We start from the raw sequence: 13,272 nt of genomic DNA on the forward strand, positions 1-13,272 counted from the left end.
GGTTGCCACAACATAATGAACCGCTAACTTATTCAGCACATGTTTTTATGCAGCAGATGCCTTTCCAGCCGCAACCCATCACTGGGGAAACATCCACACACATTCATTCACACACATAGACTAAAGACATTTTAGCCTACCCAATTCACCTATAGCGCATATCTTTGGACTGGGGGGAAACCAAAGCACCTAGAGGAAGCAACGCAAACCCACAGAAACGGCAACTGACCCAGCTGAGGCTTGAACCACCAACATTTTTGCTGTGAGGCAAACGTGCTACCCACTGTGACACCACATCGCCTAATCTGTTTCAGAAGAAAGTAATTAATCTACAGGTGTGGAAATAGTGTACCTTTAAAAAAACGAATGTACATTACTAAATATCATATAAACTTAAACATTTTTACTCCTTTGAGATTTAGGCAATATTGCAATTGGACTTCTATTAAACTCAATGCCTCAATAAAACAGAGATTAATTGTTTTCACACCAGCATTTAACAAAATTGCCATCCAATTTTGATGATTTTTCACCTGAATTTGACCGCAGAAAATTTTCTGCTAAGAATAAATGAGCAAACTACTCCAAAAGAAAAAGATAAGGAAACACAGTGTGTCTGGCCAAGTAATTAAAATGTCAGTAATTAAAATATACGCTATACCGGACAAAACCACAGTTTACAAAAAAAAGTTCTGGAAGTTACAAATCAAGTTGTGTATTGTGAAATTTTCCTTATACATTCAATTGCCAAAGTTTGCTCCATATCTTCATCCGGAGATGGCACAATAGTGATTAAGTGAAGGCAGTCACTACAACAGACAAATCATCATCCCGTTTGCCTTCTGAATAGGCAGAAAAATAAACTACTGAATTGCGTGTGGATGGCAACTTTTTATTTTAATTGTAATCTGTGCTTTGGTACAGCGCAGCAATGTATAAATACTTTTCTTTGTCAAGTATCTTCAAACGCTATCTATAATGATCAAGCGTTTGTTACTAGGTGAATAGTAGATCATTTTTTTGTGGCTGTCCAAACACATTCCCACTACATTAGTGTTGATGCTACAAAAGCAATCCACTCAATTGTGCTTTTGAACAAATTTGAAAGTGGTAAAAAGTAAGAGAGCTTAAAACATCCTTTAAAACTAGTTTTAAATGCTAACAAAACAAGTCCTATGTTGTTTTCAAAGTCAGGTCAGACCATCAAAGCCTCTGTTCTTTTCTTAAGCTTAAGCAGTAAGTTTCACTACGCTCTTTTAAAGATGTAAAATGTTTTGGAATCTAACTTGAGGTCTGTAGATGTTCTGATTAGTTATAAATGTCATTTTATGTGTGCACTGATGGATGAATGATTTCTGTTATTTGTTAAACCACATGAGCTGCTGTTAATCTTGGCCAGGACGCTCTTGTTAAAGATTTTTTTTATCCTAAAGTGCTTGTTCATGGTCAAATAAAGGCTATCATAATAATAATAAACCATTAAAACACATATTTAGCATAGTCCACTTCAGATTCAGATGAAGAAAAATGCTTCTTAATACTATAAATATTTTGTATTTTAGTAGTATAAATATGTTGCAAAACAAGTTACCTCATTACTTATGCCACAGGTGTCAAAGCCAGTTTTTGGAGGGCCGAAGGTCTGCACAGTTTAGTTCCAACCCTAATTAAACACAACTAATCAAACTAATTGATTCCGTCAGGCTTGATTGAAACCAACAGGTAAGTGTGTTGAAGCAGGGTTGTAACTAAAGTGTGCAGAGCTGTGGCCCTCGAGGAAATGGCTTTGACACTTCTGCTCTGTGCTAATTTGACTCTTAATAGGACCTTTTTTCTTTGATTGATTGCCTTTTTAAAAAAGTGACATTTACATTGTGAACTTTTACTTATTTTTATTTGTTTTTAATTTAAGGTATTTTATGTAAAAAAATTTTTAATAAATTGAATTTATTTTGCAATTAAAAAAAAACTTGGTAATAAGTTGGTTATTCTATGTGATTTTTTGTTTACTTTATCAATTTCATTTTATTTTTTATGTGTAACTTTTTAATTCATTCTTTTCATGGTGTTTTTTTACTTTTGTTATTATTAAATATTTAAAATATTTCTTTTTTTGGTTCAAGCGGGTGATAACTAGACAGAATGTACAAATATTTTTTGTTATTTCTGTAGAGTATTTTGTAAAAAAACAAAACAAAATTAAAATCTGGATTTATGTAGGATGATTTTAGGAGTATCATAACTAAACTTAACCTTAACATTTATTGGATTCGCCAATCCAATTAGATCCACTTATTTAGTAAACAAAGCAAGTCTCTCATATATTTTATTTACTAAAAGACAGAAAATATTACTTTACAAACTGTATTGTAAATAAATCATGAACATTTTCATGTTAGTCAATGATATTATTGAAATTTAAGAACTGAATAAAAATACATTTACACACATTTGTAAAATAAAGTAGACCTACTTAAAACTATTTCAATTATTCGATAAACCACATGAGTGGTGTATTTTAAATCTTGGCCAGGATGCTCTTGTAAAAATGTTTTTTATCTCGATGTTCTTTTTTCCTTGTAAAATAAAGGGTATAATAATAATAATCATCAATGCATTTATTTAGCATCATTAACTTCAGATTAAGGAAAATAATGCTTAATAGTATAAATATCTTGTAACTTGGTAGTATAAATAGGCCTTTAAAATGTATTCTGGAGAACATGGTACCTTATTTCCTTTGCTATTTGACTCTAAATATGAACTTTTTGCTTTGATTGCCTAAAAAAAGATTGTGAATTTCAACTTATTTTAATTTCTTTATTTCTTGTGTAGGACTTGACCCAAGTCACTTCCGAGCCCAACAGCAGCAGCGCGAGGACGAAGCAGACGATTTCCTAGGTGCTCCAGCCCAGCTCACAGACGAAGAGCGTTACCGAGATTGCGAGAGGTTTACCTTCACCTGCCCTGACTGTGGAACCGAAAACATCTACGACAACGTGTTTGAAGGGACGGTGAGTTATCAGCACTCAAATTCACATCCATTAGCAGGCTTGATCTTATCAGTCAGCGAAATGCCAAGCAGTCCATCCCAATTTGTGCATTTCTTACTCTTCAGTTGTGTCCTACCTCAGCTTCCTGTTAAATACCGTGTAATGACAGGTAACAATAAATTTGAGCAGCACAGGTGATTGCTTCCTTTGCTTCGTGCTTTTACCGCCCTATTAATTTCAAAGCCACACACTTTATTTATAGAGGCTTGGCAGAGCAGGACATTGATTGGGGGGTGGGGGGTGCATGTGGTTTTGTCGGGGTGTATTCCTGGAGCTCTTCAGTACACAGGATGTCCGTCATGCTCGGTCGAGGTCAGCAGGGGCCAGAGGAGCATGTGTAATCTGCCTCTAATTAAGGGTCTGCACACACACAGGCTCATGCACAGCTTTCTCTTGTCCAAGGCTCATAAAAAGTGACATTAACCCCCCCTCTCCTCTAAGCTGAGCTCTATCCTCCTAGTCTTTTGAAGATTTTGCACCGTATGGGCCAGGGAAGGCTTGGAATGTTTTGATGGTATTTGTTTGTATCATTATTTTGTCATGCGTTCTAATTCATTTTGGAGTTTAATCAGGGTAGATGCTGTATTTACACTCACCAGCCACTTTTATTAGGTACCGGGTTGGACCCATTTTTGCCTTCAGAGCTGCCTCAATCCTTCATGGCATAGATTCAGCAAGGTACTGGAAATATTCCTCAGAGATTTTGGTCTGTATTAAGATGAGAGCCTCACGCAGTTGCTGCAGATTTGTCGGCTGCACATCCATGATATGAATCTCCCGTTCCCAAAGGTGCTCTATTGGATTGAGATCTGGTGACTGTGGAGGCCATTTGAGTACAGTGAACTCATCATCATGTTCAAGAAACCAGTCTGAGATGATTCACGCTTTGACATGGTGCGTTATCCTGCTGGAAGTAGCCATCAGAAGATAGATACACTGTGGTTGTAAAGGTTATGGAGTAAAAGGTTATGGTTAGACAATGCTCAATTGGTACTAATGGGCCCAAAGTGTGCCAAGAAAATATCCCCCACACAATGACACCACCACAACCATTCTTGAGTTGTTGATTCAAGGGAGGATGGATCCATGCTTTCATGGATAAATGTTGACACCAAATTCTGACTTTACCCTCTGAATATCACAGTAGAAATCGAGACTCATCAGACCAGGCAACGTTTTTCCAATCTTCTATTGTCCAATTTTTGTGAGCCTGTGCGAATTGTAGCCTCAGTTTCCTGTTCTTAGATGACAGGAGTGACATCTGGTGTGGTCTTCTGCTGCTGTAGCCTAGAGATGGTTGTGTGTGAAAATCCCAGTAGATCAGCAGTTTCTGAAACACTCAGACCAGCCCGTCTGGCACCAACAACCATGCCACGTTCAAAGTCACTTAAATCCCCTTTCTTCCCCATTCTAATGTTTTTTTGAACTGCATCAGATCGTCTTGACCATGGCTGCGTCCGAAACCGCATACTTCCATACTATATAGTACGCTAAAATCAGTATGCGAGCCGAGTAGTATGTCCGAATTCATAGAATTCGAAAATCAGTATGCGAGAAGTACCCGGATGACTTACTGCTTCTGGCGAGAAAAATTCCAAATTCCATTCATACTTTTCACATTCATACTGTATAGAACATTCTTTTGTATCGGCCGAGTAGTACATTTAAATTCAAAAACAGTACCTACTAAGTAGTTGGCGGTTTTAGACGCAGCCCATGTCTACATGCCTAAATGCATCGAGTGGCTGGAATGTGATTGGCTAATTAGAAATTTGCGTTAACAAGCAGTTGGACAGGTGTACCTAATAAAGAAGCCAGTAAGCGTATATATTATAAATCTGCATCTCAGTGTGTGTGTGTTTGTGTGTGTGTTTGCTGCAAGTTTTTGCTGCATTTCTACAATAGTCAATTAAACTGAATACTCATTTTAATTGGTGTTTCTGTAAAAAAATAAAATAAAATTATTGGTGTATTTTTGCATTTATAATCTTATATTTTTCTGTTTTTTTATTTAAATTTTGTTTAATTTTTTTGTAAGAGTTATTTATGAAAATTATATATTTTATTTATAAAATATTATTATTAAATATTATAATATTATTATATTATTATATTTATAAAATTATTTATTTTGTCAAATTTATTTTAATTTGTATTTATGTAATTGTAATTGTATTTATGTAAATTTTAATTTGTATTTATGTAAATACTGTAATTGCAGTATTTGAACAGTTCTCTGTTCGGTTCAAGTGGGTTACAACCAGTAATTAAATGCACAAATTGTACTTTTTGGACTATTTGGGTGGAAAGTGAGTTGTCTTGCTGCTTCAGCACATGTTGTTGTGTTTGATTCGCCTGTCAGTTCATTAACAAAAACATGACTAAGCAGTTCATTCACTTGTATGCTTGTTTACAAATATTTTGACACCCATCATTGCAGATTCATCAGTGATTCAGCCGCACTCCAGAATAGTTTTCAAATTCAATATGGCATCTACCTTGACTGAACCCTAATGCCACTTTTACACATATCCACATTCACAGTACACGGTTAAACATGTGGATGCTTTGTTGATGAATAAACACCCTTGTTACATATACTCCCGATAAGCTATCTAATAATTAGGAGTGCAGAGTTATAGCGGAGCTCTGGGTAAAGGGAGTGGGCTGATGAAAGGAAGGCTTGACCGAACAGCCTTGACTCACAGACACAGCAGATCTTTTTCTTATCAGAGCCGCCGAGGACCGAGAGAGAGGAGGACAACAGGAATGCAAACAGACGATACTACAGACGCTATTTGCATAGACAGAGTTCCCCTTAAAGTGGCGCTCTGTGAGAGATGTAAAGATCATAAAAGCGCTAATGGCTCGCAGCGACTACCGGAGGATGAATTGTACGGTGCTTTACCACCGCCGTGCCATAAAAGTGAGAGTAATGTGTTTGTGTGATACGGTGAGCTCCAGCAAGTGTGCTGACGCATTAGACACACACACACACATACTCTGTTCTTCAGCTTATTTGAGGCATAATGAGCACCATAAACATCTCTGCTTGTGCCCATGTGAGGTTAGATTGAAGGGATATCAGGCTACCGTAGTTTTTATCCAGTGTTTAACTACAATCGTTGCCGCTGTTTCTCAATGGGAGGTCTAAGGCCTTTTAGATGCAGAAAAGCCGGCAAAGCTTGCAAATCATCTGCGCAGTATGGCATTTGTTTCTCGCTGTCAGCCCGATACACAGCTGAAAGCTTAATGCAGTGCCTTTTTTTGCTCTTGTGTTGCCTTTCCTACCTGGATACCCTAGAGCCTTAGTCTGGGGCCATGACATTATATTTTTAGTATGTTTGAATGTCTAATAGGTCAGGTCTAATAGCCTTTAAAAGCTTCTTTGGGCAATGCCAGTCAACAAGATAAATGCCCTGATTATGTTGTGTTTTTTTGTGTGTGTCGTAATCAAATGCGGTGGTAAAAGTGAATTTGTTTGCTTCCAGGGGAGCACCTTGCAGCTTAGCCTGAAGAGTTGCTGCCACGTTCCCTGCGGGGGCAGTCCGATGGACCATCAAGTACAAATTGGCAATAAACTGCAGTTGGACATTCGCCGCCACATCAGGAGATACTACAGCGTGAGTATTAATAAATGCTTCTAGTAATGCACCGCCCATGTGTGCCAGATTGGCCACTACTTGTGTAGTGAATAATGGTCAGTGGAGTATCTGTAAAGGTGCCAATAGTGTTGCAAATTATATATACATTTTATATACATTTTGTTTTATTTATTTAAAGATGCTGTTTGTAAGTTTTTGACTCTTCTAAAGCATAAAAATACCCTAATGTGATTGCAGATATTTAAGAAACATGCCAAGAGAACACTCTTGTTTAACTGAAAAACAATGCTGAAGTGAGATATTCTGCTTTGAAAATGTGCGTTACGTGCCGGACTGGGTGTCTTTGTTTTGGTTTCTTTTAACCTGCCCAATGCCAGCTTATACAATCTAATTTTAACACGCCTCGTTGCCTTGTTTACCACATATATCATTCATTCAGTCAGAAAGACTCTTAAAGCATGCATCTGTGACCGAAATGCAACCTCCGTTGGACAGTAGCAGACTCCCAAATGAAACGCAGATTCAGAGTTCAACATGAGGTTATTAATTAGCAAATAACATAAATATTGAGAGCGTAAATATTATAAGTGAGCAGGTTACATTGCAACCCTGTGTCCTAACAACATGCTATGTGACGAGATTTGTAGTGATAAGCAATTTGGCTGTTTGCACCAGACGAAATACGACAGAAATTTAAATACAACCATTCAGAAGCACAGAATAGTGCACTTACTGCACTCCAACAAAATGGTAAGGTTTAAAGTCTAATTAGTAAATAGTAAACCTCTTTAACACTATTAAATGTAGATGCTGAATCATTGATCTGTGTTTGCATTATTTCACAGCTCTAAAGTTCAATTTCAGACAGTTTGTTTTATTTTTAAGATCTGAGGTGAACTATCTGCTGCTGCTTTCAGTAGTATGGCAATAAATGTCATGTAAAATGGCATTCAAACTCGCATTGTTAGCATTTAGCACTAAATAAAGCACGATGAGGTGTGCCTGAGATGATCATTGTCATTCATCTTGTTGTTCAGCTGCAAGAAATAGAAGCCGTTTCTGATATATCAATTCGAGGTGTTGGTTAAAAACAATACCTTAACATTTATTTAATGTTTGTAACATTTTAGATATTTATTTAAATATCTAAAAATATTCCTTCTATCTCATGTTGTTTCTTTTATTGGGACCAATTCGCTGTTGGTTGTCAATCTGACAACCTGCGCTTTTATTTGTTTTGATCCACAAATGCAATATCCAGTTCAATCACTTGGCGTCAAACTTACATGCTGCACCTTTTATTATTTATAACTCTGATAACAGATTTTTTTTTTCTAATATAACTTGTTCTTAAAAAAGGTCAGAGTTGTACACTCTGTAAAAGAAAAGTTTGTTAACATGTCTAGGATGTCTTCCGTCAGGGTGATAATACATTTCTTGTCAAAGAGGTTTCATTTTGTACCCTAAAAGAATTTGAGTTGATCGTACATTTTCTGATAACCATAATCTCTCCCACGTTCACTTATGACCACCTGTCTGCTCCGCACATGACATGGGTTAATTTGAGCTCACCTTCCTCATGCTGTTTGATTATTTCCTGTCTTTATTGAATTTCAGAAGCGTCCATTTGCCTCTGAATGTTGCTCCTAACAGCCAGCGCCACCTCCCGCTGCGTCACAAATAGAATTAATTTTGTGCACGCTCAGTGTCTTCAGAAGTGCAGGCCCTGGCGATGTGACAAGCGTGCAGATATTGGGCCTACGTTAAGGGCGCACATAAAGTCTGTGTATCTAATTTCCCAGCTGAGGGTTGTGATGGACAGCCGTAATCACTGCACGCTGTGTCCAATCGGGACGAGCGAGCCATGTTTTGGGAAGTTCTGGAATGCCGGAAACTTGCGGATCTGACTTGAAAGTTTGCGGGGGTATGCTCTCCCCACAGTGCCGTGCAGAAAAATCAATTAGCGGCCTGAATGTAGCCACCTCCCTCGCTGGGACAGTGCCTGTCGGCTCTTTTGTCAGTATGTGTGAAACAGCTGCTGGTAGTGAATGCGGCCCCCCTCCTCGCCCAGGCCCGGCTTCAGTGGACACAGCTCAGCCGTCCCCTCCCACACTAGGAGCAATGAAGAGGCTGATATTGTGTAATTAAGGATTCCTTTCAGCTGAGGGGAGAGCTCAAATAGAGTTGTTTGTTCGCAGAGATAGAGGGAGAAAGCCTGCCTGCGTGAGGGAGGACTCGACGCGCACATGGTTACAGATTGGAAGTCAGCAGTGTTTGTTGAGTTTCCTACTGAACACCGGCGAGGCATTAATCATGAAAGAAATCACTGCCACCTCCACCTTCAGCCCACCACCATTACCAATAAAACCACCCTTTAGAGACAAAGCAAATATGCTTTGCTCTCGTCTCCCCTCCCTTCCCCCTTTTCACTTCTTTTTCCTTGTCATCCGTTCTGACTCCTGGCGTCTTCTGCAAAATGAGAGCGTGGCACCAAGTGGCACCCCCCGTATTTACCCCATTCTAATGTGGGTTGCCATGGCGTTTAACAAATTATTGCAATTATCTTCGTCATGTGCTTCGCCCTTGGTAACTGGCTTGGGGATGTGATGGTGGTTTGGTGAGGGGGGGGGGTTGACCGAAATAAATAAATAAAAAAGGTGATAATCCTGTTTTGAACAAAAGGTCAGATTGCTGAATAGAAAAGGCTTGATTAAAGCAGAGATGTACAAAGTGGACGCATTTGCGTCCATTCAGCCGCTCTCGGGCTCCGCAGCCACTGTGTGAATGTACAGCTGTTGATTACCAGGGCACAAAGCCTGTGAGAGGCTGTTGTCTTGGAGGCTTTTTTTGAACCAAGCCGCTTGTAATCGCAGCTTTTTTTTTCTGGGCTAAAAGGGGCAGATCTGGATTAAGGGCATCTGAGAGAAGAGTTGTGTGCGTGTTTAGTGGAGCTGCTGCTTGGATGGTGAAATTCCTTTATTTAGTTTTGCTTGCTAAAATTTGCATCACTCTTGCTGAGGTTTTAATTAAACTGTTGATTCATCAGGCATTATTCAAGTATCTTAAAAAAAAAAAAAATGAATTTTGTATTTGCCATATCTAGAGATTATGGTAAGACATTATTTTGATGGTCTCTATTGCACATTTTGTTGACTAAATGTTACATTGCAACTAGAGATGTCCTGATCAGGTTTTTTTGCCCTTGATTCCGTTTAGGAGTCATTTGATTTTGATTATCTATCGATATCGAAACCCGATCCGATACTTCTATAATAAATAAAAGAATAAAGAAGAGCGACGGAGCAGATCCAGGATGTTTTATTATTTAATTCACCTTATTTTAACATTCAACAACTTTGTTGTGTTAAATGTAGCCTCTTGCAATCCCAAGTTTACATATCTCACAGTTTGCTTTGGCAATGTTGTCATCATTAACTTTATAATACCACCAGACCGCAGACATACTCCTGCTTTCCGCTTCAAACTGCTTTGGTGTTTTACTCTGCTGGCGTTTGCTCTGCAACAAAGTGATGGCATGCCGCACGCGTTGTTGTTTCCGTGTTAAGTCAAGAACAAGGTCTGTGCCACTTCATAACTATAGATGTTTTAAAAAATTGTGTGTATATATATATACAGCTTAAAGTGACATTTAAAGGCTTAACTAGGTTAATTTAAGTTAAGAAGGCAGGTTAGGGTAATTAGGCAAGTTATTGTATAACCATGGCTTGTTAGACTATCGGGGGAAAAAATAGCTTAAAGTGGCTAATAATTTTGGCCTTCATTTGTTTTCATAAATTAAAATCTGCTTTTATTCTAGCCGAAATTAAACAAATTAGACTTTCACCAGAAGAAAATCTTATCAGACATACTGTTAGAATTTCCTTGCTCTGTTAAACATCATTTTGGAAATATTAAAAAAAGAAAAGATATTTATATATATATATATATATATATATATATATATAGAGAGAGAGAGAGAGAGAGAGAGAGAGAGAGAGAGATATGCCTTCATTTAGATTTGCTTTATTTCTTCAACCTGTAACCATTGACCTCTTGTTGGAAAAACAAATACTATAGAAGTCAATGGTTCTTCAGCTTTCTTCAAAATATCTTACTTGTTCAACAGATGAAAGAAATCCATAAAGGTTTGAAACAAGTAAAGGCTGAGAAAATGACAGAATTTTCCGTTTTTGGTCAACTATCCTAATAAGAAGATCGTTGGCTTGATACTTTATTAAATATAAAACAGCAAAATAATAAGCAACATAGAATTGCTGCACTTGGCATGACCTGTTGCAGTTTTCTGCAAGCCTCTCTGTTATCATGAGCTGCTCAGTTTTAAAGAATATGCTGTGCTTTATTCTGAAATGTCCAGCACATATAAAGCCATATTGTGATTTTGGTTTTGTTCTGAGTGTCTGCATAACTGTGAGAGCCGAATATCATACACACATACAAATATCTGGGCAACTAGAACAGTGACGCAGCATCTAATCACAATACCACAGCCATCACATGACAACCATTAATGGCCCGTTTCCTCAGTGCAAACCTCTCATCTGTATCTTTTATCTTCACCAGCACGTTACCTCTGTTAGGAAGTAATTCAATCAGTTCATAATAGTCCAGAAGGTGATGATAATAGTTAAATATGGCAGTTTGTTCATATTTTAGGTTGCTGAAAAAATCATTTACTCCTTTGATTTTTTTTATTTTTATTTTTTTATTTTTATTTTTTATTTTCCGGCTTCTCCTTTGTTTTTTCGCACTTCACTCTCACGTTTGTCTGTTTCTGAAAGGATCGGATGTCAGAAGCACTTCAATAATTACAAGCACGTTATTATCATCAGCTCTAGATGTTAGTTATTTCTAATATAGATGCTCAGTGAGCATATGCGAAACAGCAAAACCGCTCGCGCTTTAGATGGCCTTGTCAACAACTACGGTGCATAGGGTAGAATCTGCTCCTCTTCTTGGCTTTGTGGTTGTTCATCAAGATGATGACAAGGTTTGTTTAAAGGTGCAGTAGGTGATCTGCCAAAATGCTAACCGCTTAGCATATTATCTTTGGACGGCGGGGAGGGACTGTGATTCAAAACCAAACCCCTTGTCACAACAGCAGACAGACAACCCACTAGTTCATGTCATTCACCAGTTAGTGCCAGCGCCTTGCAGGAATTACATTTATTACTTTGACACACTTACATGCTATTTCAGAGCGAATATTCAGAGTAGCATGGTTAACAGTAAAGGAAGGCTGTCATTGTTCAAAAATATCCCAATGTGAATATAAAAGCAACTTCAGCTCAATAAAGCAGGTTAGGCGGAATAGCGCTATTTACTGATGTTTTGTTGTTTAACTAAATATAAATCTACATTATAGATGCTGTCAAAGGACCTTATGAAACTGAAAATATTCACATCAATCTTTCACCGGGAGATTTCAGTGGCTGAACAACACGTCTGTGCATATAAGTCAATCATAACACAACACAATCTAACATAAGCTTTTAAAACAACATTACCTGTCTAACAGTAATACTTCAGCCATGGTGTCGTCCTTCCTCCAGTGTGCTAAAGTAACTCCAATATTGATTCAGGTTTTTAAAAGTTTCAATTCTGCATTTGATTTTTCCCGGTCCGTCTCGTGACCGCGCGGCCGCTTTAAGGGTGAATTATACTCGCGCCTGGCTTTACAGTAATCGGCCCGAGCTTGTCTGTCCTTCAGACTCCGACTCTGCCTCCGACTCTGCATCGGCGAGCGGCCTGCAGCTCGCTCGCGCACATGCGTTTGTGATACAGACGGGCAAGCACTAATGGCGGATCTGCGTGAACAGATGCGCAGAAGTCCGAATCTACATATGCTGACAGACAGTCTGACCTGCTTATCGGAATTATGGGAGATGACGGTCCGACTCTATTTAATTGGATGAACATTTTTTAGTTTTATCTCTTACCCAGAATATAAAAATACATATAAACACATTTAGATCATTTACTGTAATCATTACTATTGGACTGTGAAGAGACTTTCAACCAGCACAACAGAAAATGTTTCTGAAGACAATCACCTACTGCACCTTTAAGCTTTGGTTGACCATGCCTCGTTATTATATGCATGTATAATTGCGATGTCATGTCTCGGCTGTGTCTTTAAAATGGCGCTTCCTTTGTTTTCATCCTCCTGCTTGTGCACATGCTGGTGATGTTTTTTTTGTAAACCAATAGCATTCAGCTGCGCCTCTAGCGCCACCTTTTGGTACCCTTTTGTGGTGCTAGGTACCCTTTTAAAAGGGTACCCATAAAGGAGTACGGTACGGTTCGCTTTTTGGTACCTTTTGACAGTAGAAATGACCATAAAAGTGTACCGTATCAAACCACTCAGTGGAAACAGGCCATTAGAACGCCCTTTCAGCGGTACAGCAGTACCCTGGGAACCACCCTATCAACAAGGCATGGCACACGAAATGAAACCGTACAAATCTAGTTTACTTTTTCCCATCGGTTGCATGAGTTGCATTTCTCATACAAAGCAGTTAAGAAACCACACATCTCCTTACAAACCTGACACTGAAATGAAACCTTAAGTGCTAAGTTCTGATTGTAGTCAGAGG

The 13,272-nt window shown here is 38.3% G+C and overlaps 1 protein-coding gene across 1 annotated transcript in view; it reads left to right on the forward strand.

Annotated features, from left to right (window-relative positions):
• The window catches only part of pola1 (polymerase (DNA directed), alpha 1), a 91,719-nt gene that overhangs the window by 48,190 nt on the left and 30,257 nt on the right, over positions 1–13,272 (forward strand). The window contains exons 33-34 of the mRNA NM_001305464.1: positions 2,836–3,014; positions 6,545–6,676. Coding sequence (NP_001292393.1) covers positions 2,836–3,014; positions 6,545–6,676 — 311 coding nt within the window. The remainder of the gene's footprint in view (positions 1–2,835; positions 3,015–6,544; positions 6,677–13,272) is intronic.

The sequence above is a fragment of the Danio rerio genome, chromosome 24 (assembly GCF_052040795.2).
Source record: "Danio rerio strain M-AB ecotype USA chromosome 24, GRCz13ab, whole genome shotgun sequence".
NCBI lineage: Eukaryota > Metazoa > Chordata > Actinopteri > Cypriniformes > Danionidae > Danio > Danio rerio.